Genomic DNA, 23892 nt, shown 5'->3' on the forward strand with positions numbered 1-23892 from the left:
TGTTTATTAGGCATTTTGTTCTTCCTTCTTTTGAGATAGGAGCATTTATTTGCCACTACCAGCAACTGATGTTATAGAAACTGTTCTGAAAATGTCCAAATGCAAGTGCTATTTTCAATTGCTGAATGTGACAAACCACTACCTTTCTCTGACTTCAGGAGGCAAGACTGAGACAAAAGGATCTAAAACTCTGAGTAATTGTACTACAGCTGAAGAATTGAGAATCAAAGGCAAATAAAAATGCACCTAATTGTTTACTATGGTTTATTTATTATAATTTCTTTTATACATAACCATATAGTTACTATTTCTGTTATTGACAGCATTGACAGTTGTTATTGTTGTTATTATTATTAAATTGTCATTCATATGATTTGTGGACCTTTTCATGAACAAAGCAGCAAACAAAACAGTAATACACCCTCCCTTGGGAGTTACATGCGACACTATTCCACATTAGTAGTTCCATATTAAAAAAGTTGGACCAAAGACAGGGAACTGAGAAATATGTTGACTGGCTGAAGATGTCTTGTAAGGGAGGTGAAAGCACTTTCCTTCCTCAAATCTGTCCTCTTGAAGGCAAGTTTACAGTTCAGTCTTATAGATATTTCTCTCATTCTACAAGGAAGTAATTTGTTCCTTCTGATGAATCAGATTTTTCTGTTTCTCCTTATTACAAGTTTCTTAAAAAGAAATCCTCATTATGTAATAGTTGTGATACACAACACAGGTATACTTAATTAACTGGTTTAATTTACTAAACATGTACTCTGTGATGAGTAGCCCACCACTAAATGGTCACATATTCAACTGTTGTTGTGCTATATCATAGAACAATTAATGGCATTACTGTAGTATGGGAACAGACTATGTTCCAAATTAATCTTCCATCACTTTACAGTGTACTGAGCTTTACCCTGAATATTTTTATTCATGCTTTTCTTATCTAGCTTCTAAAATATATGCTGATCCTTTTGAGGAATTGTGGCTGTTGTCCATTATTACAATGGTCTCTAGCAACTAAAACCTCAGAATTTCAGCCTTAAACCTTGAATTGCCTGTAAATTTACTTCTTTAAAAAAAAAATCTTAAAAATTGTGGAAAGAACAAATTTCTCAAGACACACAGTTCTATCTCTTTACCTCATGGATCCAACCATCTGCTACACAGCTGTAGAGAAGAACAGCAATTGTGCTTATGATGCGTTTTGCAAGAAACCATCTCTATTCAAGGAATGTTACTCCCTTTTTTTAGGACATTGAAGTGTCTTCCAGTAACATGAGACTGACAATGGATAAACTTGGAGGCAGTCAGATTATTCAGTTTGTTCCAAATTCTGCTACTGGTTTCTTCCATAAACTTGTGCAAATATTATTTTTTATGCCTTCATTTGGACAATAGAATTCATATGTTTTTAGAATTTTAGAACATTGATGGATACTGGCTAATTCTGTAAAGCATAAGAATCCCATCTCCCTTTTTATAGTAAAATGGGTAAGATGCATTCTAAAGAAAACTATTATTTTTATATTTTTATATATATAAATATATATGTGCATTAAACAGGTTAATTTGAAAAGTTTAGGCATGTTCTTAGTTTGACCAAATACTCCAGTTCCCTTTGACTTCAGAAAAAAAACCCACCTATTTTGAGGCAGCAAGGTACTCTCTGAAAAAAATCTACTGACAATCCTTGAACTAGAATAATGAACAGCTACCAGAGAATTAAATACAGTTGACAGGAGAATTATAAATGGAAGAACTCCAAATTTTCATTTTCTTACCTGCTGGTTTACGGGAAAATTCCTGTTGATTTTTTTAATCTATAAAAATGAATAAAGAAATAGATTAATACTCAGTCATTAGAAGAAAAAAAAAAGATAAAAAACAAACATTGAATTTTAGAGACATATACCAGACACTCCCTTCCAAATTATGTATCTAAAAAAAAAAAAAAATCTGCTGCAGTAAAGGGACTGAAATTTTGACAAGCTCATGTGAATAATTGGACATTTTGTAGTATAAAATCCCTGTTAAATTTTACCATTTTACCTTTTTCGTGACTGATTTTTGGAACATCTTTTGTTGGTCTTACACTTCCATGACAGTACTTAACTATATAAGTAATTCAGAACAACTTACTGCCATCCACTAAAGTCATCAAGCTTTAAGCAAATTCCTTTCCTTAAAGAATGATGGAAAATTGGACTAGAATAGACTTTGAAATGTCCCTTACTCTATCCTTGTATTCTAGGTGCAAAATCAAGTGTGCAAAATCATTTTTGGTAATTTTTCAGGTATTTTTTTCTTAAAACATTCAGCAATACCCCTAGGAGGAAACCAGTCTGAGACCCCTGATTCATGGGGAGTTTGTACTTAGCCCTGCAGACCACTGACTTCATCTATATAAACATTGCCAGCTTTCTGACATAAAAGCGTCCAATACAAGGAGAATTAAGTGTGGAACATACCCAATCCTGCCATTAGTAGAACAAAAATGTTCTTTTTTACTTTAAGCAGAAGCCTTGGAAGCTTTTGAGAAAACCTAGTAAATCTACCATGCACGCTCATGACAGATAATTAATACTTAGAATTTATTTTTTACTCTTATGTTAACTCTTCACAATTGTTTTTGTAGCTAGAAGTAAATGAACAAAAGACATCTTTAATTTAAAGACATTGTCAACTAGGAATCAAGTATATAGCCCTGAAAGCCCTGAAACCACAGGATAACATTTACACTGTTTTAACTAAATGTATCATATCTTTTAGAAGAAAAGAAGAATCACCATCAAATTTCCTCCAGTGTTTACAACATCATCTTTAAACAACTATATGCGGAGATGTGAGCGGTACTGTGTTTTGGAGACTTCATAAACAGACTGTTTGCTGCAGTGGTAACCTCTGCATTCTTAATGCAAATACTGAGCAAGTCTGTGGGTCTGTCACTGACATCCCACAGTTTTGCTATCAAAGGATAATTCTCACTGTCAAAAACATGCTGGCAAGTAATTTCAGTTGGCTTTTAAATGTATCCTGACTCAAAAGTGTCAGAAGAATATTTCCACCCTCCCTTCTTGGCATGTACATCAGCTTCAGTTTCCTCCTTTCTTCAATGTAAGTTAAGGGGAAGCATTAGAGGAGCTAGGACATTTGGGGGACAAAGTGTGGTGGATACACTTTATAAGACACCAACTATCTTACATGATTTCTTAAAAGAAAAGGTAGATAAAAAAACACAGGTTTTTGACAGAGAAGCAGAGATTTCAAGACTTTTGGGATTTATTCCTAAATCTGACATTAAATACTCCAGCATAATAAATCCCTGTTTGTGTTAGTAGGTGCTATTAAAATCCTTGTCAAAACTGTCTGTTTCCTTCTAGTTTAAGTAAAGACAATACAGACAATAATGTGAAAAATTTAAGTTATGAAAAAACATTGTCAAGAAAAAGAGATTTAACTATTATAAACAAAATATTGCAAAGACCTCCTTAGGGGCAAGTTACAGTTACATATTAAATACTTTGATAGCATTTTTATTTACTTCTTATATAGAGATTATTTTTTTTAACAGAAATAAAGTACATTGGGAGCCCTGTGTTCTTTTAAGTGTTCCTGGGAAATGTAAATGCATGATCCAAGCATCATTTTCTCATTCACAAATTTCCAGTTCACATTTTAAAGTACGATCTAACACCTACATTGCATGGTTGTTGTAATTGTTGTTACTTTAATGAATTAAAACAATCATGTTTATCTTTCAGGTAATATGGTGATGACTTCTTGAAATACATTATTTTTAATTGTGTTATAGTTTGCAAACTGCACTATAGGTGTTCAGTTCTACCTGGAACTAAAAATTGTTAACTGTGATTAGTTTCAGGAACACTCTAAATGTTTATCATTCATATGCATAAATTTTGGATGTTACATAAAACCCAAAAAAGTTATACAATTAGGCAGCAGAAGTCACCGATATTTAAGATTATGAAATACACTGTCTTGAGAATACAGGAAAAAGGAAAAAAAAAAAAATGGCAAAATTGTTCTTTCCACCATGTTACAAAATACACTGAGTAAAATTTACTGTACAGATAATCCAGACCCGCCAATTCTCAAGTATTAAAATCTAACTGTAAACATTTTTCACAAATGAAAAGAGAAAAAAAGTCTTCTGTTACTTGATAGATTATCTATCAAATCTATCAATAGTCTATCAATCAAGATACGTAGATATCTAAAAGAGAAATGTTCCTTCAGTATTCCATAACATTACTGAACTTACTGTAATACTATTATTTATTAAGCACAATCACAGCATACAACACTATGTAACTGATGCAAATGAATAAGATTTGTATTCATCAGAGGACAGGAGTATGATACACTGCAAACATATATGCACATAATATTTTTAAATAAAGCATCCTGGTAGATACTACACTATGAAAGAAAGACAGGTGCTCTGAGAACATTCTTTAAAAGATGTGTTTATCCAGAGCAATAAGAAATGAGGAGTGGCACAAAAGGAGACAAAAGGAGAAGCTAATAAACAAATTCTGTTCTGAAGGCAAAGCTGCAGGAAGCATTATGAAAGCTGAAGTGAAGCTAGCAAGAAGCATCTGCTTCTACTTCATGTTCATAAAAACAGGTGATGAGAGGTGAAATTCTATTCTGGTTCACCTTCCATGAATGCAGATTAGGAAAAAAATTCTAAGAATGCCATAGAGGAAGTAGTTTGGGATTTGGTGATCACCTTAACTTGGAAGAAAGGGTCAAAAATACGGTCTCTTCAGTATATTGCATCTGACTAGTAAATAGCCCAGTGACATTGATAAGAGACCAATAATGGAAGAACAGATTTGAGTGGAAGCTATCACAGAAGAATGCTTTGAAACATAATTGATTGTGATAAGGGTACAAACATACACAACTAGATATGTTCAAAAATACGTTACGGTCAAATATGTTAGGACATCATAGTCATGAAGAATACTCGACAGGGAAATGATATGAAGTGAGACATAAAGACGAGTGCACCATGGTCAAATCCAGTTGATTTTGTGCACTAGATGTTGCCACCAGAGACGGATAGTTTTCATAGTGACGGCTGTGCCTGTTCTGCAGAAGAAATAAATAAGAACATGGAACACATGATTCCTCAGCAGAGTGAGCAGATGAACAGGCTTTGGCTTCATGTGTGCACAATTGCAACTTTTGTGTTGTTTTGGTTTTTTTTTTTAATTTTATTTTATTTAACTGTCTTCATGACAGAGAACCAGTAATTCAGAAGATACTCATCCATAGTATTTTGTGTGAATTGTACCTTATATTTGTTGCGCTCTGTTGGAATGCAGCTGGTTAACCCTGCAAGGACTGGATTTTAAACTTCCAAACATTCAGATGAAACTGAACTGAATTGTTCACTCCTCTGAGAGCTACTACTGCAGACCGTCTTTGAGCAAATAGCACTACAATAACTATTTTCAGTTTCCACAGGAGGATTTTAAAGCATAATCTCAAAACCACTATTTATTAGGTGTTTGTTTGACCTTTTTCACCTATTTATGTTAATGAAATTTGCTATTCCAAGGTAATCACAGGATCCTTGTGAGAAGATGAGCCTTTCAATGAGCATGTATTGCCCTAAGAACTCTTAAGGGCAGTATGATCTAGAGATAAGGGCATTGATTTAAGTTTTTTCCAATTCTTAAATATTTAAATAGAAGCAATCATATGTTTGAAAACTCTATGTGTCTCATACTTGCTTTAATTCTATTTCCTGAAAAACTGTATTATAAATGAGAGACTCACAATTCTAATGTTATACTGGGAAAAAAAGTTTAATGACACTGTGAGTTTCAGGTATCACAACTGGTCATCTGCAAGAAACAATAATATAGTAGATGTTAGTTTCCAGGACAGGGTGCTTGACAGAGACCATTCCCTTGGAGCACCTACAGAACATCCAAGACTGAAGGACATTTGGAGTGAGTAGGCACTAGCTCATGCTCAGTATTTTCCTGTGTCAGACAGTCAATCAGATTCTCCCACACTTTCACATATGAAAATCTATGATTTTCTTGCAGCCTGTAGATGTCATGTAACTGCAGGTCTCCTTCCTTATCAGAAATTTTCCAATTAAAAAAGAACCCTTTATTATTTTAATTTATTCTGGCCATATATCTGGATTTCCCTAAAAAACTTAGACTGTATACTGATTTATATTCATTAATGGCTAATTAAAATATAATAGCTTGACAAGAATGTAAATTCATTAAATAGTTCTTAACTTCATCTCATGCATTAAAGCAACAATACAGTTCATGCCATTGGGATGTTAAGTAACTGCGAACAGGTAGCAAGATTATTACAATTTGGAGCACTTTGGAAAAAACCATGAATCCACGCTGTGACAATCTTATGACAATGAATGACTAAGAAAGACTAAATAAATAACATTTGGAATTATTAATTGGTTAGTCTTATTTTCTGTCCTTGTTAGGCTTCTGCTTACTCATTTTGATAGGTAAGTTCCGGTAACATTGTGAAATTTTGTTATTCAAGAGTATATGTGCATTGAAAAAAGCAGGGAACCAGGAAATTTAAAAGAAGTGTGCAACCATTCACACAAAATGCATCATATTTTGTTGAATTCATTCAAATATATGTATAGCTGCCTATAGACTGAATAGAGGAATTCTTGATGCTGGTTTTACAAGCTGTAGTAGGTTTTGGAGTTTAGGCTGAAAAACCATATAAGTTACAATATGCAAAGTCATCTTGCAAATGATGATTTACATCTGTAAATGTGCTCTGGAATATATGGGTGCACAGGAACTATTTAATGTAGCATTTATGTCTGCTTCCTGACCTACCAGGGATGATGCCATTCTCTATTGTCTGTTGATCACATATTACCAGCTAAATGGTTCAAAGGATAGAAAGATTGGGATTACTGCCATGATTTCTAGTATTTTCATGCATAATACAGATTATTCTCAAGACTAGATACACTGGTTTGAAAATGGACTCAGCCTGAATGAAGTCAGCATCAAGTTCATTGAAGGAAGGAAGGAAGAAAAAAACCTGAATATATGAACATTTAGATAGAGGAGAGGCTTGATACAACACTGAATAATGCATAAACATGACCTCTGCTTTAGAGTCTGTTCCTATAGATGCCTGTAGGCTGAATCATTCTCACTGGGGTTTCTAGTTGAGAACAAAAGTGAGAAACAAGATGATACATGCTTCAACTTATATAATAAATGTTATAAAATCTCTCTTAGGAGTCAAAAAAATTACAAAAAGAGATCAAATACTTTTAAGGAGTATAGACAATTAAGACACAGTAGACATAATTCAGGAAGTCCCTTATCAGCTGACTGAGGAAGTCCCAAAGTAGCAGCTGGCTGGAAAGACAAAGGGAAATACAACTATATTTTTGCTATCGCCAGACACTGGACTAGATGGATGGTTATTCTGGTTCAGTATTAGCACTGAAAGTTCTTGTGGATCATCTTAATCCATCTGGAAACTAAAAGTTTTCCTTTGAAAACTACATATAGGTAGAGAAGAAAGGCATGAGATAGTCTTGAGGTCTCATCTGGAAAGCAGTCCAATAATTCTACAAGCTTCCTTTTAAATTCTTGTACTGACTGTCCCTGTATTAGCCAGTTGTACAAAGGATACAGAGAGCTTGCATGTTTTGGTGAGCACCCATACATGCAGATATTTGATAAATACTTTTGGAGACAACAAAGGGTGGCTAGTAAGACTCAGGAATGCTTCCCCAGAAAACAAATCAGGTAGTTGAATACAAATGATTCCTAACAGAGGCCTTGAACTGATGTATGGAAAGAATAGAGTTGTATATTGAGAGTTATTATCAATTTATGGCATGTAAGAGCACTGCTGAAGGACAAATGGCCATCTGAACTATGATTGCAAATCTGAATACCATCAAACTGCTTTCATTTGCTTTCTCACTCAAAAGGACTCAGTGATGCACTGAGCACTACCACCACAGCAGTAATGGATGGATATTATAAAGAAATGCCAGATTTGTGCCTATTACATGAGATTATAGTGGGAGCCCTAAGGACAAAAGCACAAAACCTAGTCTTCACAAATCTGTGATGTTCCAATAATAGGACTGCAATTACTTTTACTTAAATGAATAAAAAAAAAGGTTCACTTAACAGATTAATAATTTCATTTAATCCTGCAATATTTAACACATATTCTTAAATTTGGACACTACCTTAATGATAATATTGTTATTGTGCTTCTTTAAAGAAGATACTTGTGCTACAAACAACACAGTTTCACAACAGTGAATCTCCATAATTAAAATACCAGCAGCAGCACGCATATTATTAAAGAAACAATGGCAACAGCTGAAAACCTATTTTCAGTGCCTGAAAAAGTTATTATGGTCCCATCTGAAAGCGAGAAACATATGTCACTCTACTGAGGATTTACCAGAAAGACTGTGAACAATATGAATTGAAAAAACCATGAAAAAAATGACTCACAAGCAGATACAAGAAGCACTGCTTCAGATAACGCAAAACAACTGGATAATTGTGGTTTATATCATAATAGTGGTTGCTCATTGGAGTATATTACTGCAGTTATCAATCACGCTAAGAGTAAAAAAAGCTGGTGTAGGTAATCATCAGGAAAACATCTACTCACAAAATAGTGAAATATATTCCTCTTGAGTACCTTTTTCATTTGCAATTTAAAACAATTTTAGTATCCACCAAAGAAAAAGAGTTTGCAATGGAAATCCATCTGAATACTTCAAGGTATTCAAATCCATTTTACTTCTTGTTAAGAAAACAAACATAGATTCTCAAGTAAAGATACAGTGTACCTAGCAACTATCAATTCAATTTCCTTTGAAGATATCAAGGACTTCCATCTGAAATATAACAATTCCAGATTCCCCTACCTAATTTTTTTTTTTTTAATTATGAATTTTAAGTCACTTGTATTCACAATACTTTAAATATAAACCTTATATATCTTCTATAGCTGGAAATGCTAGAGTCTAGCAGCTATCAGAGGCCTCCAGAATATATATTTTTCTCTGAATTCTCATCATTCAAGGAAAGTTTTGTTGAATCCACCCTATTTTTCAATAATGTTTTTCTTTTCTGTTGCTATATCCTTCCTCTATACAATAGTTATTAGGACTTATGTTAAAAATTAAATAAAAGAAATTCTAAACTTTCAAAACTCTCACTGCTAAAAGAAAGACACAACAAGGAAACAATAATAGTTGGTAGATAATGCTTGGCACTAGAAATCTACAATTTGTTTCCATAGACTATAATTGACTTATTGTGGGATCCTAAATTTCCAAACTTCACTACCTGAGCTAGTTTAAAATAGTCTGCTTGAGTTATTATACTTTACTTTAGTTGGACTGAGAACACAGCAAAAACTCATAAATGTTCAGAATATGGTAGGAGTAGCAGTTCATAATGACTATTTTAGTAGACGACAAAATGCAAAATAAGCAGTTACATCCTCAACACATCAGTAGATCTAAACATCAACACCCAGGAGCTTCAAGATATCTGCACTTGTCAAAAGAATGAGGTTAAGACAAAGAAATAGATTTTGAAGTAAGAGCACAGTGAAGAAAACCCTGGATCACTCTGTTTCACAAAATCATGGCCACAATACACATCCGTCTGTACAAACACCCATGAGAAATGCTTGAATACACAAACTGTTGAAAAGGAAAATAATCTTATTGAACACATGCTAGATATGATTAAGAAATGTCATTGATCTAGTCAGAATTTTTTTGGTGGTGGAATAATTTTTTTCAGAGCTGATACATAGTTTACAAGGGTAAATGTAGTACGCAAGACTTACATTTATTTAATGCATTATAATATCTGTGTTATGAAACTTGGATGATGAGAAAGAAGACATTATGCGTATAGAAAAAAACAAGGCTGGGTGTTTGTCATTTGGAAAGTATTTATGTTATAATTTTGGTAAATCATAGTAATTAATAAGGGAGTTAAAGTCATGAAGGAAAAATCAAATCTAAAAATGAATATCCACTGTATGTACCTAGTGTTAGAATGACATAGCACTTGAGGTGATGAGATTGGTATTTAACAAGGATGGATTTCAATGTAAATAATTATCTAAACATAAATAATCAATCAGATGGTTGATTATCTAGTTTAGATGGTTGATTAACAGGTCTGCAGCTCTTAGTACCTCTGTTACTAAAGAATAAGCAACTCCATGGCATTCTTCCAGCAGAAACCAGATTATTAAATTGATAAAAATAGGTCTATACATCTTTCCTGGTTTAAAACGTCAGATTTCATACTTACTTATTTATCAAGGAAATTAAATAATGTAGATAACTCCAATTTCAATTTTACTTTTCACTTACAATTTCATTACAATTAATATTTAGACAATATAATATCTAGTATATAGTATTTACTTAGAGAAGTTTTCACAGAATGCCAAAGAAATGGAGGAAAAACTTTAGTCTAATCGTAGCCATAGTTTATCTTATCCTAGTATTTTTGAATGCAGTTGCAAGCGCTGATATGACTATGTTCATTCCACGACAATACAGACGAATAGAAACATATGGCTGAAATGCAACTCAATAGATCAAAGATGTCTGCCCAGCTCACTTGTGCAGTCCTGCCATGATGGCACTCTCGATGCCTTATGAGTCATTCTATTAGCAAGTACAGCTCTACTTAGCACTGGAAGTTTTACTTATATCAAAACACTCTTTCTGGTTGCAGTTTAAGCCCATTAGTTCTCACGTAATCCATCACAGAAAAAAAGAAGAAACTGCCTGCTCTTTGTGTAGCCTTTCTAAAGTTGAAACATTATTCTTCTCTTCAGGCTAAGCAGTTCCATTTCACCCTGTATTCCCTTGCAAGTTCATGCTGTTGTCAAAGAAGCCCAAGCCCTCTTTGGTGACACTGCTTCTGCACACAGACATCGTAGGACACATTTTTCCTGCATGACCAGGAGGATTGGTTAGCACATTACAACAGCTCTGACCCCCTCAGCCTTCCTCCAAGAGTCTCGTAGTCACTTTTGATCTGCTTAGAGTCACGCTGAAATCAGTCATGCCCACATGAATGAGCAGTCCCAGTTAATTGTCATTTGGCTAGATGGCTTTGGCAACATCCCTCAGATTTAAACTCCTTGGAGACAGATGGCTTCCCACAATGTTAGCTCCAGTCACTAGCCCAAATTTTTCATCACACAGAGGAGTGAGTCACTCATGACCAATACATCTCTTCTTCATGGGAATTATGATCATTAATCTCACAGCTTTTCCATCCTGCCAGGTTTTCATTTTATTTTTTCTCCACTTGGTCATTAGGCTTGAAATTTCAGTTACTGTGGGCAGCACTGTAATGCATCCCTGCCTGAGAAGGGAACATTTCCCAGTGAAGAAGTCTTGTGAATAGAAACCTCTTGTTGGTCAGGTTTTCCTCATTCACAGTAGGTGCTACTGTGGATCTTCCTGGCTTGCTGCCAATCATCTTATCCACACCCTCCGATTACAGATTTCACTTGGTTTGACAGCTTTCCCGTGCATTTTCTCTATCTACTTCTTAAGATTTCTCTATCAGGTATGCTCCAATTGAGGAATCCTCCTCCCTCCTCAGCCTTCTTTGGGAAGGGAACTGCAAACCCTAACTCCTACAAATTCAGTTTAAGATTTGGTTTGAGACATCAATAGTTTTGGTTCCCATTTAAAGTTTCCACTTGCATCATTAGCAGGTGCTGGAAGTAAAATACTTCATGACAGAATTTATATTCTCATCATTACTTTCCTCGTTTTCCTTCCCCCCAAAATTCCTATTCACAACTTTTCAGTTGTTTCTTTACTCAGTCACATGGTTCCTTGCCTTCTAGGCTTCTCTTGCCTACCTGGTCTTTTCACTCTGACTTGGCTGAAACAGAATGAGAGGCAGTTTGTTGAAGACTGCAGCTGAACCTATTTTGTTCCTACACCCTCAGGCTTCTGACCTTCCCCGTGAAGAGTTCAGAGTTTGCCAAGGTTTGCATTTTTCAGGACTCCTCACTTTGGTAGATAACAACATTTGCAGTTCACACTCTGGCATTTAATAAGACAAAGGAGGCAGTAAAATGGCAGAAGAAATGGGGAATTTTACACAATTATATATAACACATGAGACAATTAACCCTCTTGACAGAACCCAATGCCCCGTAGAAATGTAGCTGGTGATTTTTAAAATACATTTAATTCCTATACCATAGCATATCAGTCTAAACTAATTCCTGCTGGCAAGGTTCAATAAATTGGCCAGTTGCCAGTGGCCTAGACAAATACCTTTACCTAAGGCTAAAGCTAAAGAGGCTTTCTGCAGTCTTTAGAAGTATTGTATCTTTTGCCATCCCACCACCAATCCAACTTTGTTTACTTTAGTTTGAGTGGATTAAAAATAAAATTACAGGAACACCTAGTCTTTGTTCTATTGTGTCAAATTTCAGGTTTTCTGTCTATAAGAATTACACACTTTTATTCTCTTGGAGCTTTCAGGAAGAACACCAATATTTATGAGACAATTTGGCTGACAGCACCAGATAACAAACTGCTTGTAAGCTAAATTAAGTAAGCTAAATTACTTAAATAATTTGGTTGACATAATATGAAATAGCTGTTGAGACATTAGATTCACATGACAATGAAGTAGGTATTAACACAACTGCTAAATTTGATACTAAAAAAATTATTTTCATATGTCACTGTGAGATAGGTATAAAAATCTTAGTTTTTCAGTACTTGTTTCTGCTGAAAGCTCACCATTCATCCGTACAACTAATCATTTTAAATTTCACTTAAAACACTAAAAAAATCACTTTGTAGTACTTTTGTATTTAAAGGTCATATCTTCATATTTTGTAAAATATGTCTGGTCCCTCCTCCTTATACACAATGGGGCTCATTGTACTCTGCATTCAGATTAATCAGAGACTCACTCTAGAACTGTATTCAGTTATACTCTGAGCTCGTTTTCAATGAGAAACTCTTTTGCAATAAAGCTTCTACATTGCTGTAAACAGGAAAGGCCAGACTCTCCTTAATCTACTTGAGAAGTCTTGAATTTACTTCCCTCCTAAATAATGTAGTTCCTTCTACTTATCTCCAATTTCACCTCATAACTAAGAATTCATTATAAAATACTAAGAAAAAGTCCTTGTAAATATGAGTTTTCTCAAGTATCTTCTGATATTTCTGAAAAGGAATGCTCAAAATACTGAGCAATATGGTCATATACAAGTATAAAGAGCTGTCTGTCTGGGGACCACGGCCCAAAGGCAGGCCAAGAGGAAGAATATGTCAAAGTACCAAAAAGGGTAGGGTACAATTTTTTGCAGAAACCAATTAATTTTCAAACTCTTTTTTTTTATTTTTTATTTAAGAAATGTCTTAAATACTGAACTTCATTTGAGGACTATTTCAATTTTGACAACAATAATGTTATATTGACATAGTAGTAATAGATGGTATATTTTTCTTGCCTTGGATATGACCTTGTAATCCTTAAGCAAGATGTGTTTTGAATAATTAAGACTCAATAGAATTTTCCCCACCCTCTCATGCATTGCCAGTTTCCTGGCATTAAGAATGACTAAGACAAGCACTGAGGATACAAGTATATTTAAAGATGACTTTTGCTTAAATGTGCATTTCAGACTTGCCTATGAGAAAATTATGAACTTTTATTGAATTTTGCTACATTATACTGGGCTAAATATCTTTGAAAACAAATTTTCAACAGAGAACATAAAAAAAGGTAAAATAAATTTCAAATCCATTTAAAAATGAAATATGTCTGCATAAGTGAGAGTTGTCACAAAGTTTGTAAAGTGCAAGAAACATTTTTAAGCTTTCATTGAAAGTCCATCTGTGTCAACAGATTTCAGAACAGCAACTCACTGTCTACTTGCATTTCAGCAGTAAAAGAGATTATTTAGTCAAAAATATAAATTCTTGCTATATCAATAGTTCTTGTAGGCCAAAGGAAAACATGTCAAAAGTTAATAAACACAAATAATAGCATTTCTTCTTTTAAAGATATCAATATATGTCACCTTCTCCAAGTTTAAATAAAATAATAATTAAAAAAATCAAAGAAAGAATCATCCTTATGATACTTAAATTCCTGAAATAAATTTTAAAAAATATTAATTTTTCCACAATGCCTTCTCTCATTATTCTAGTGAAGATTTAGTTATCAATCATGGATATTATCTTTCCTGAAAGAAAAAGGCGTGGCACACACATGTTCTGAAAATTACTACAGCACTATAGCTCAAAGAAAAATCAGGAAACAAATTATTCAGCAAAGGTATAATGAACCATGAAGACAGTTGCATAAGTAGAACACAAAAGCTATCATTTACAAGAAGTGAAATGTGTATGTCAAGCTGCAACAAAAACAGATGATGTATAATGAGTGAAATTGTATGTGGTTACACTGTTATATATTGTCAGAATGTGGGAATTAGCTGTATAAACTTGACATTATTATGGTAACACTTAAAATAGTAATATATATCAGAATGGTGTGTTATCTGGAGAACTTAGAACTGAACAAAGCAGTTAAATATCTGAATAATATCATGCCTATTCATAAATAATAGGCTGCTATGAGATCATAAGCTCAAAGACAAAGTAGAAAAAAAGCCCATAGGTGAACAAAAGCAGCAATTCCTAATATCAAATATAGAATTACTCTTTCACTGTGAGTACTAACTGTTCTTAGCAGAAATTAGTAAAAACCATACAATACAATTTGCAAAAGATTTCATTTTGAGCTGGTCACAACTAAAATAAATGGTAATGAAATGAAGTCATAGCTATATAAAGACAGCTTTTACCCTGAAACCCCATTCACTGGGTGTTCTAAGCCACACAAAATTTATCATTTCTACTTTACCATTATTTATTCCATGTAGAAAAATTCTGTACTGAGAAAATAGATTTAGAACAGTTCAATCTGTTTTAGCTTATGAGTAATGTAATTAGGACACAGTTGGAATTACAGAGAATGTGTATATTTAAAACTGTTCTCGTTAATGTATAAATAGTCTTCTGTCTAGTCTTTAACGTGTTCCAACATTGCTCAAGATTGTGTCACACTTATAAATGGTGACAATCATCTCTTTACAACTGACCATTTGAGTAAATTCTGATACAAAAGAGTATTTACTCATCTCATTCTAACACCTTTCTGGTTCTACATACTCATGAGATACTTCCTGAGCCCACCCTTAGCAACAAATTCTACTTTGCTATTTCTTTCTTCTGGTTTAGGTTAATGAAGAGTTCACCATTTAGCCATGCCCCTTATTGCACTTTCTTTTCTATCTATTGATTTTTCATTATACAAGTATTCATACATGAAAATGTAAAAAAAGGTCTTTACTACTGGTCACACTGTATTGGGTACACTCCCCTGTGCTCCACAGGAAATAAAAAGTAGTAAACATAGCAAAAGAAACAAACAATATAAAGAACTGATAAGAAGCTAATGACAGACTGATTCAAAGAGAGGTGATGTTGAAAATAATCCCATTATTAGTATTAACTTTTCTTGTATTCTAATACTTGAGGTAGAAGATATCAACATGCAAAAATGTAAGATATTTTTAAGCTGAAAGGTTGATGTTTCCAGAGCTAAAGGTTTCTTGTCTATTAAAATCCAAAAGAAAACATGCCTCAGAGTTGTAGTTCCGATCAGATAAAAACCAAACGGCCAGTGGAGCTACGCAGACCAGTAATGCGTCAAGTTGATTTTTTTTATTATTTGTTGGTGACTTGGTGAAGATGCAAACTGTCGTCTTCTAACTCATTCCATTGTAAAGAAAGAATGGCATTAGAACCAGAAGCAAATGGGAAGTTTCTGTGAGTCTGTCTTTAGGGTTTTAAAAAAAAAGTAAGCATAACATGCATAAGCTGTGATTTGTTGTGATTTGTTCTATAAACATATAAAGGTAATGGGAAGTGGGTTTTGGACCAGAAGACTAAACAGAGGTCAGACAGCTATAATTGCTTTAAGCTAGGTTTGGCCTGCAACCTATCCAGCTCTGTGAATGGAAACCTAATTTACTGGTAGAACCTTCTGCAAGCCTTGGAGAGTTCTAGTTGCTATCCAAACCTAGGGACTATCCTTTTTTTTTTTTTTTTTAATTCAAATTGCATCCTATATTTTCCTGACTTCTGGTCACTACGATTTGAGATGAAAATGCTGTTTATGGTTACTGTTTGGTAAATGAATGTGCTCCATATTGCTGCAGCAAGGGTAGGTAGCTTAATTAAGGTGCAGGCATACTTTGCTAAATGGTCAGGAGAGGTATACTATCTCATTAGGCAAATAACTTTAAAATAATCTGTTTACAACAGTTTATCAAGAGCCTTTTAGAATTTTGTTTGCTACATTATTTTAGAAGTTATAGATTATGTTTATACAGCAATATAAAGATCCATTTATGTTGATCTGGTGCAAAAGGAAATAATTCTGATGTTAAACATGCATATAGTCTATATAGTTTATCAATTGTTTAAAGAGGAACTGAAAAAGAATGTTTAGCTCCACAGCTCCATAGGAGTTGTGTCAGCCTAAGGACATATTTCTTCTTGTGAAACACCTTATTCATGAAGTGAAAAAACACAAAACGCTTTAAAATTACTACTGCTACCGTTACAAAATGAGGCAAACATTTAAATAGAATTCACGCACTATTAAAATGCAAGATTATGAGTAGCCTGTGTTTTTCTGCCTGGCAAAGAACAAAACAAGTGGTAAAAATATATTAAATCCCTCTAACAAGTGCATCATAGAAAAGTAAGTAAAATTGAATGACACTGCTCACTGCTGAGAACCTAAACTTCTATGTAGTCATTGCTCACTTGTATAATACTTAATAACTATAAAGCTAGTGTCCTTCAAGATTTGCTTCATATTTGCATTTGCATTTCCATGACTCTTTTTACAATAATAAACTCCAAGAGTTTCTTTGCAGACATCTGGAAAACTCATGAGGAGAAAAATCCTTGCGACACCTCAGAATACTTCATGGAAGTGAGTAATAACATTAGTACAGCGAAAAGAGAATCTGACACGGTAAAACAGGTGTCTGAATGTCAGTTCCTTCTGTCTCTTTGGCAGTACCTTCCTTTATGAATGGTCCTAATTAAAAAAAATATTCACAATTCTGTGGACATTTTCCAATAAAATCAACCTTACTAAAAGTTTGGAGGACCAAACTTTTCATCTATTCTCCCTTCTAAAGAGAGTTTAGATCATTCAAACATTTTATTTCTATAATGTTTTAATTACCTCCTTCTTCTTCCATGAACAGGAACCCTCAGTTTATCTTTTCCATTAAAAGGAATATTTTCTTCTTTCTGAATAGAACAGTAAAGCAATAAAAGGGATGCTAGGAGTTCTAAATCTACACAGCAGCTGTGGGTTGGTACTCCAGTGAAGAAATATTAAGTATATATATATATAAAAATGTCCACTAGAAGTCATATTTTCCCCATACAATAATAAGGCTACTATTGTGATTCTGGCTCTCTATTCTGCACTGGTGAGACCCCACCTGGAGTACTGTGTTGAGCTCTGGAGTCCTCAGCACAGGAAGGGCATGGACCTATTGGAACTAGTCCAGCAGAGGGCCACAAAGATGATCAGAGGGCTGGAGCACTTCTGCTATAAAGACAGGCTGAAAGAGTTGAGGTTGTTCAGCCTGGAGAAAGGAGATTCCGGGAAGACCTTATAGCAGCCTTCCAGTACCTAAATGGGGCCTACAGGAGAGATGGGAAGGAACTCTTTACCAGGGAGTGGAGTGACAGAGCAAGGGGTAACGGTTTTAAACTGAAAGAGGGGAGATAATATTAGATCTTAGGAAGAAAGTCTTTACTGTGAGGGTGGTGAGGTACTGCAACAGGTTGCCCAGAGAAGCTGTGGATGCTCCATCCCTGGAGGTGTTCAAGGCCAGGCTGGATGGGGCTTTGAGCAACCTGGTCTAGCGGGAGGTGTCCCTGCCCATGGCAGGGGGGTTGAAACTCGATGATCTTTAAGGTCCCTTCTAACCCAAACCATTCTATGATTCTATGATCTGCTGCACTTAAGCAATACTCCTACTGGATGAATCCTACCAGATAGCCTGGATGAGAGCTCTACCTCCTGCTAAACAGCATTGGCATGAGTTTTACATGTGGCTCAATGGATAGCAAAGAGAATGGTCTCTGGAAGGGGGAGCAGAGCCTCAGCCCTGCTCTGTCTCTGGACATCCTTTGGCCAGGGTTGAGACAGATGGCACCAGGCCTGCAGGCTGAGTAGTACGGAGAGATCCTGTCTCTCATGTCAGGGTGACTCTTCCTACCTGTAGGCTACTATGCTAAAGTACCCTCTTGCCATTTCCTATTAGAAGCGGGAGAGATAGGTACTTAATTCAAGAAGATTGAATTACCCTCTGGAGATGTCTGCATTCTTTATATAGTTAATGGGATAAAAGTAAGTGACTAAGTTAGGAGGACTGGCTCACTTTCTTCAAGTCTTAAAGACATTTTCTTCTATCCATTGACTACGTAGGGAGTTTGGGTGGAGAGGACCCTGCCTTTTCAGGGACGAACACCTAAGATTTCTATGATATCACTTAGATTCAATTCCTACACTTTTACAAAAAAGTAATTACAAAAAAGAGAAGTTTAGTTCCTTGGCAACCAGATACCAGAAAAGAAGGACTCCTACAACTCCTTTGACAATGGTAAACCGGCTGAATGATGTGAGAAGCCACAGCATGTTGACATGCCATAGGAGGTTTTTCATCCTTTTTATTACCTTACAAAATTAGCTTAGGAAATAAACACAATGAAAACAATATTTTCTGCTAGGCAGGTAACAGATTCTTCCCTGGAGAAAACTGCCATAAGTTTGCATGATCATTCACCAATAGATTTATAAACATTTTTGGAATCTGGACATACACGGTTTTACTCTGCTTTTTTTATTAAGACTCCGTGTCTGTACCAACATATTAGTTGCACATATTCAAATCTACCTCTGAACAATTTGATCTAAAGAGAAAAAATCATTTTATCCTGTTACTTAAGTGGTCAGTGTATTAGTGGCACAATGAACTACAAAAATACTTTTTACTGATTTTCTATGTGGTTTCTATGCATCACCCTGGTAGTAGAATATCAGTAATTTGAAATGGAAATAAAATTTTTCTTATGATATTCAAAAAGTAGCCTCATGAATAAAACTGGAATTTATCATGTTAAAGAGCCAAATTGTGTATCTACATTGACCTTACATCATCTTTCTGCTAATATAGCTAAAAGCAAGTGTAAGGACTAACATGCATCAAATTCCTCCTTGGTTGCATTTTATGTCGTATTTTATGATACTGAACCATTAAGCACTCACAGGTGAGATGAACAGGCATTCTTTAACTACCTGGTTGCCTCCTTTCCAGAAGTGTTTTATGATTTCCTCGCTCTCTATATCTAAAAATTAGTGACTACTTTTCCTGTCACAGGAGATCTCATACCATAATAGAATTTAGGAACCCAGTATGTACACTTTGGTCATAAAGTGCTCTCTTGACAGACTACCCAAGCATAACTGACAATTGTCTCATAAAGAAACAAAATTGGGGAGTAAAGAATGGATTACCTGCATCAAATATAAAAATGTACAGTCATTGTAATATCAATTAAATATATGTGATTAATACTTTCTGAGACATTATTCCATATACCAAACGATTGCAGCTTTGATTTCAGAAAGAAATGAAGCAACAAAAAAAATTTTTGTACAGTTTTAATAGATTTAATATACTTTCCTTCTTAACATTTAACGTCTACTAAATCTTTTTCTCTGTGTACGTATTTGTATGCATATCTACATATATACACATACGTAACATTAAAGCAGTTTACTTCTTTTTTTCTCTTAATCTTAATGATAGGGTTTCATTCTATGATCTCACTGTTCTTTCCCCAGGGTGAAATAAACCTGATGAAATTCTGGATTCTATGAAGAACATTGCAACTTTGGGACCTCTGTTTCACTTATTAGCAAAGTTCAGTTATTTTTATTGAAGAATCAGGACTAATCCAGAAAAGCAAAAAGACCCTCATGTTTAGGGCACCAAAAAATCTATTTTTATCCATTCTTTGCCAGCAAGTTCCTAAATTAATTCAAGAAAACTAATTAAACTAAATATTTTCATTCATTAACCGTAACTTTTATAGGATTCCTAACCTGAAACACTTATCAGAAAGGGTGGAAAATCAAGAGATTTCAAAGAACCCAATGGAAGCTGTGCTTTGTGTTTCTTTCTAAGTTAGGGTTATTTAAAACCAAAGTTGTCTCAAGTGATTCCATAAATGCAGCAAATAAAATTCTCCTTTGTTTCACTGTGCTACACTTCATGATTGGTTTAATTTGGAAAGTACCTTTTTTTTTAGCCTGTAAAATTGTTAAAAAATTTTTGAAATAATTAAAAAAAAAATAAAAAAAAAAAAAAAAGAAAAGAAAAAACCAGAAACATCTCATATAGTCATTATAAACAGTTGAAAAAGGTGAAAATCTCCACAGGAAATTAATAATTCTTCAGTGCAGTAAGTCACAGACTACCATGCATTGGGGTATGACAATGAAACAAGGTGCTTCATTCTCTGTTTTTCAAGCTTGACTTCATGACCTCAATGATAGTCTTTGAAATAAGTTTTGTATGTAATTACCTAATTCTGAAATAAACAAAATAGTGAAAAAAAAAAACCCAAAGAACCCTGCAATCATGTTGATGCCCACACAGGTGATCAGCATGGCTATAATTTCAGACTTTTCAGATATTCCCCACAGATGTCTGCTACTTAACTATGCGAAGCCTTTTTAAGAGACAAGAAACTTGTCAGAGAGTTTCATAATACCTTTTGTTAGCAGAGAAATGGCAAATTCAAAGGATTCAGGGCTCATTTCCTCTGCACCACATTCTGTCTAGTGCTATTTTATTTTTTCGTCTGTTTCCCCATCAGCTGGGCTTGTTTGCCCCATCCTCTTGAAACTCTCCCAGAACAGCTGAAATTCCTGTCTTCTCCCCCAGCCATCTACCTACCTCTTCCTCTGAGTCCATTCTCTTCCTCAGGCAAATATAAGCTCTGCACTACCTGAACACGCTGGATGTCTACAGCACTTTATGAAGCAAGACAACCAAATGGAGAAAGTGCTTTCAACACATTAGCCTACTAATAATGTATTCCCTGAGGTGTTTTATGGCTTTTTGAGTGCATTTCAATTTCTTTTACTACTTTTTTTTTTTTTTTTTTTTTTTTTTATCTTTAATTGGTTGTGGAAGAAATGCAAAACTTTCAATGTAACCACCTTTTAGAACTATATTTTTAAAGTGATTAAGAGGAAAGACATTTGAGAACAAGCTAACCTTGCTTTAAAATACAAGCAATTATATTCATGTTTGTGGTGTTTTTTTAAGACAGCAAAGAGGAGGCATACCAAAAAAAAAGGTTATTATTGCCTAGCCTCCCAATTCCCAGTTGCTGTTTCAACAGCCACTTCCAACACACTCTCACTTAAAATAAACCAATTGTGGAATATTGAACAGTTTATTGCACAACAAAAACTAGGTTAAAGTAGCTGGAAGTCTCCAACTGCTTCTGAAAGGGCAGCTTGGCATTTTGGCAGGAAAGGTCAACTTATAATGAGTACTTTTTTTTCCATGTGCTACTTCTCAAGTGGCTTACCTGCGTTCCCAGTCAGACTGCTCCTACTTCCTTTATTCTTGTCATCATTGCCACTGTAAATCAATGAAGATCTTTTTTTTTTCTTAATTACAGGTTCCTTGCTACCTTTCACCAGGGTGGAATGTTGAGAGCAAGTATGACATCCCTCCAAAGTGTCTCGTAACTAAATAATTATAGTCTTTATTACATTGTGTCAACTTAAGCCTTCAATAATAATGGAATGAAGGAAGAGAAAGAGTTTCAGAGCCTAATATAAATCCTACATAGATTAAAGAAGTATTGAATATTCTGATGTTTTGCTTTGATTTAGATACTAGTGCAAGGCTACAATTTAATTTGACTCCATACAAAACTGGATGAATCAGATAAAGTGCAGGGATTCTTTGCTGGGTGACAGCATCATATAAAAAAGTGCAAAAAACCCTCTCTCTGCAATAACGTGGCTTTCTTTTTTTAGGCTTACATTTAACAGGCAAATTGTGGTTCTTCTGTTTGAAAAATATTTATAAAGAAGGGCTTTTGATTTTATTGTCTCTATTTTAGAGCTGTATAGTGGCAATTTATAGCAATACAGATGGTAATATTTTTATTAGATATTATTGCCTGTTGCAAGACTTGCAATAGTATGTACAGCAAAACTACAAAGATATTATTAAAAATAGCATTAATAGATTTCATATTTGGGAGAAGTTTGGTACAGAAAGGCAATTTTATTTCATTTGAAAAGCTATCATGACTAATTGAAGTTTACAATGTATATTCCAAATCAAGACTGCAAGACTGCATATCTTGATGAGTGCTGTCACTGTAATCGGAATATGTCATAACAAATGCTCCAACTGTGAAGACAGAAGTTTCTTGCTGCTACTTTCCCAGATAAGGTGACTATTCTGGAAGAAATATTCTTTTCTTCTACTCTTTTTCCTGATCTGCCTCATGCTAGACATTGTCCTTTGAACTTGGGTACATTATAAAAGTTATAAAAGTGCAGATGAAACACACTGGAGCTAAATGTACTAAATGTACTAAATGATTTGCAGCTAAATCAGTACACACAAGAGGATACAAAATATCCCACAATTCTTCAGTCGACAAAGTAAAGGCAACAAGTTAGTAAAATAAGACATGCAGCAAATTGCCCATAATGTAAGTAAATATGAGACAAGACCATATGTAAAGCTTGATAACAGTGTCATAGAAACAGATGTGTTTTTAAATGTCAGGCTGGTAACATCCCACATTAAAGAAGGCAGGAAAAACAGGTTAGATTTGATTTATGTAATTTTTATTCTGCACTGACTACGTTTATTCACTTAGATCTATGTGCCTTAGGAGAACCATATATGGAAAAAAAATGGCAGCAGTATGTTACAAGCTCAGATCTCAGTTTTAAATGTTCCTACAGAGACCTAAATATCAGTTTCGGAATGAATAACTCTATAGGCTTCCCTTTACAAGGTCTAGAATGCAATGCAGAACAAAAAATCAAAGTGTCAGAACTCTGTAAGCAGATGAATGCCTAATACTGCTTAAAAAACAGTTGAATGTACATTTATAGCACATAATTTATCTAAGTATTTCTGTCTTGGGAAAAGTAAATTATAAATGTAAAAAATACTCTATTGGCAATATTTTGAAGACTTCCTATAATCTTCTGTTGTTTTGTCCCCCTGTACTCAGCACTGGTGAGCCACACCTGGAGTATTGTGTCCAGTTTTGGGCACCTCAATACAAGAGAGATATCGAGGTGCTGGAGCGAGTGCAGAGGAGGGCAACGAAGCTGGTGAAGGGCCTGGAGTGTAAATCGTATGAAGAGCGGTTGAGGGAGCTGGGACTGTTTAGTTTGAGGAAGAGGAGACTGAGGGGAGACCTCATCACTCTCTGTAACTACTTGAAAGGACATTGTAGAGAGGTTGGTGCTGGTCTCTTCTCACAAGCAAATAGCGATAGAACAAGAGGGAATGGCTTCAAGTTGCAACAGAGTAGGTTTAGACTAGACATTAGGAAGAAATTCTTCACAATAAGAGTGATGAGACACTGGAACGGGCTGCCCAGGGAGG

General features: G+C 34.7%; 1 protein-coding gene across 1 annotated transcript in view; it reads right to left on the reverse strand.

Moving 5' to 3' along the window:
• Window positions 1–23892, reverse strand: part of SNTG1 (syntrophin gamma 1) — a 150331-nt gene that overhangs the window by 68768 nt on the left and 57671 nt on the right. Inside the window, exon 11 of the mRNA XM_074146787.1 lies at window positions 1785–1823. Within this exon, the coding sequence (XP_074002888.1) occupies window positions 1785–1823 (39 nt within the window). The remainder of the gene's footprint in view (window positions 1–1784; window positions 1824–23892) is intronic.

Source organism: Numenius arquata, chromosome 4 (assembly GCF_964106895.1).
Source record: "Numenius arquata chromosome 4, bNumArq3.hap1.1, whole genome shotgun sequence".
NCBI classification, from domain to species: domain Eukaryota; kingdom Metazoa; phylum Chordata; class Aves; order Charadriiformes; family Scolopacidae; genus Numenius; species Numenius arquata.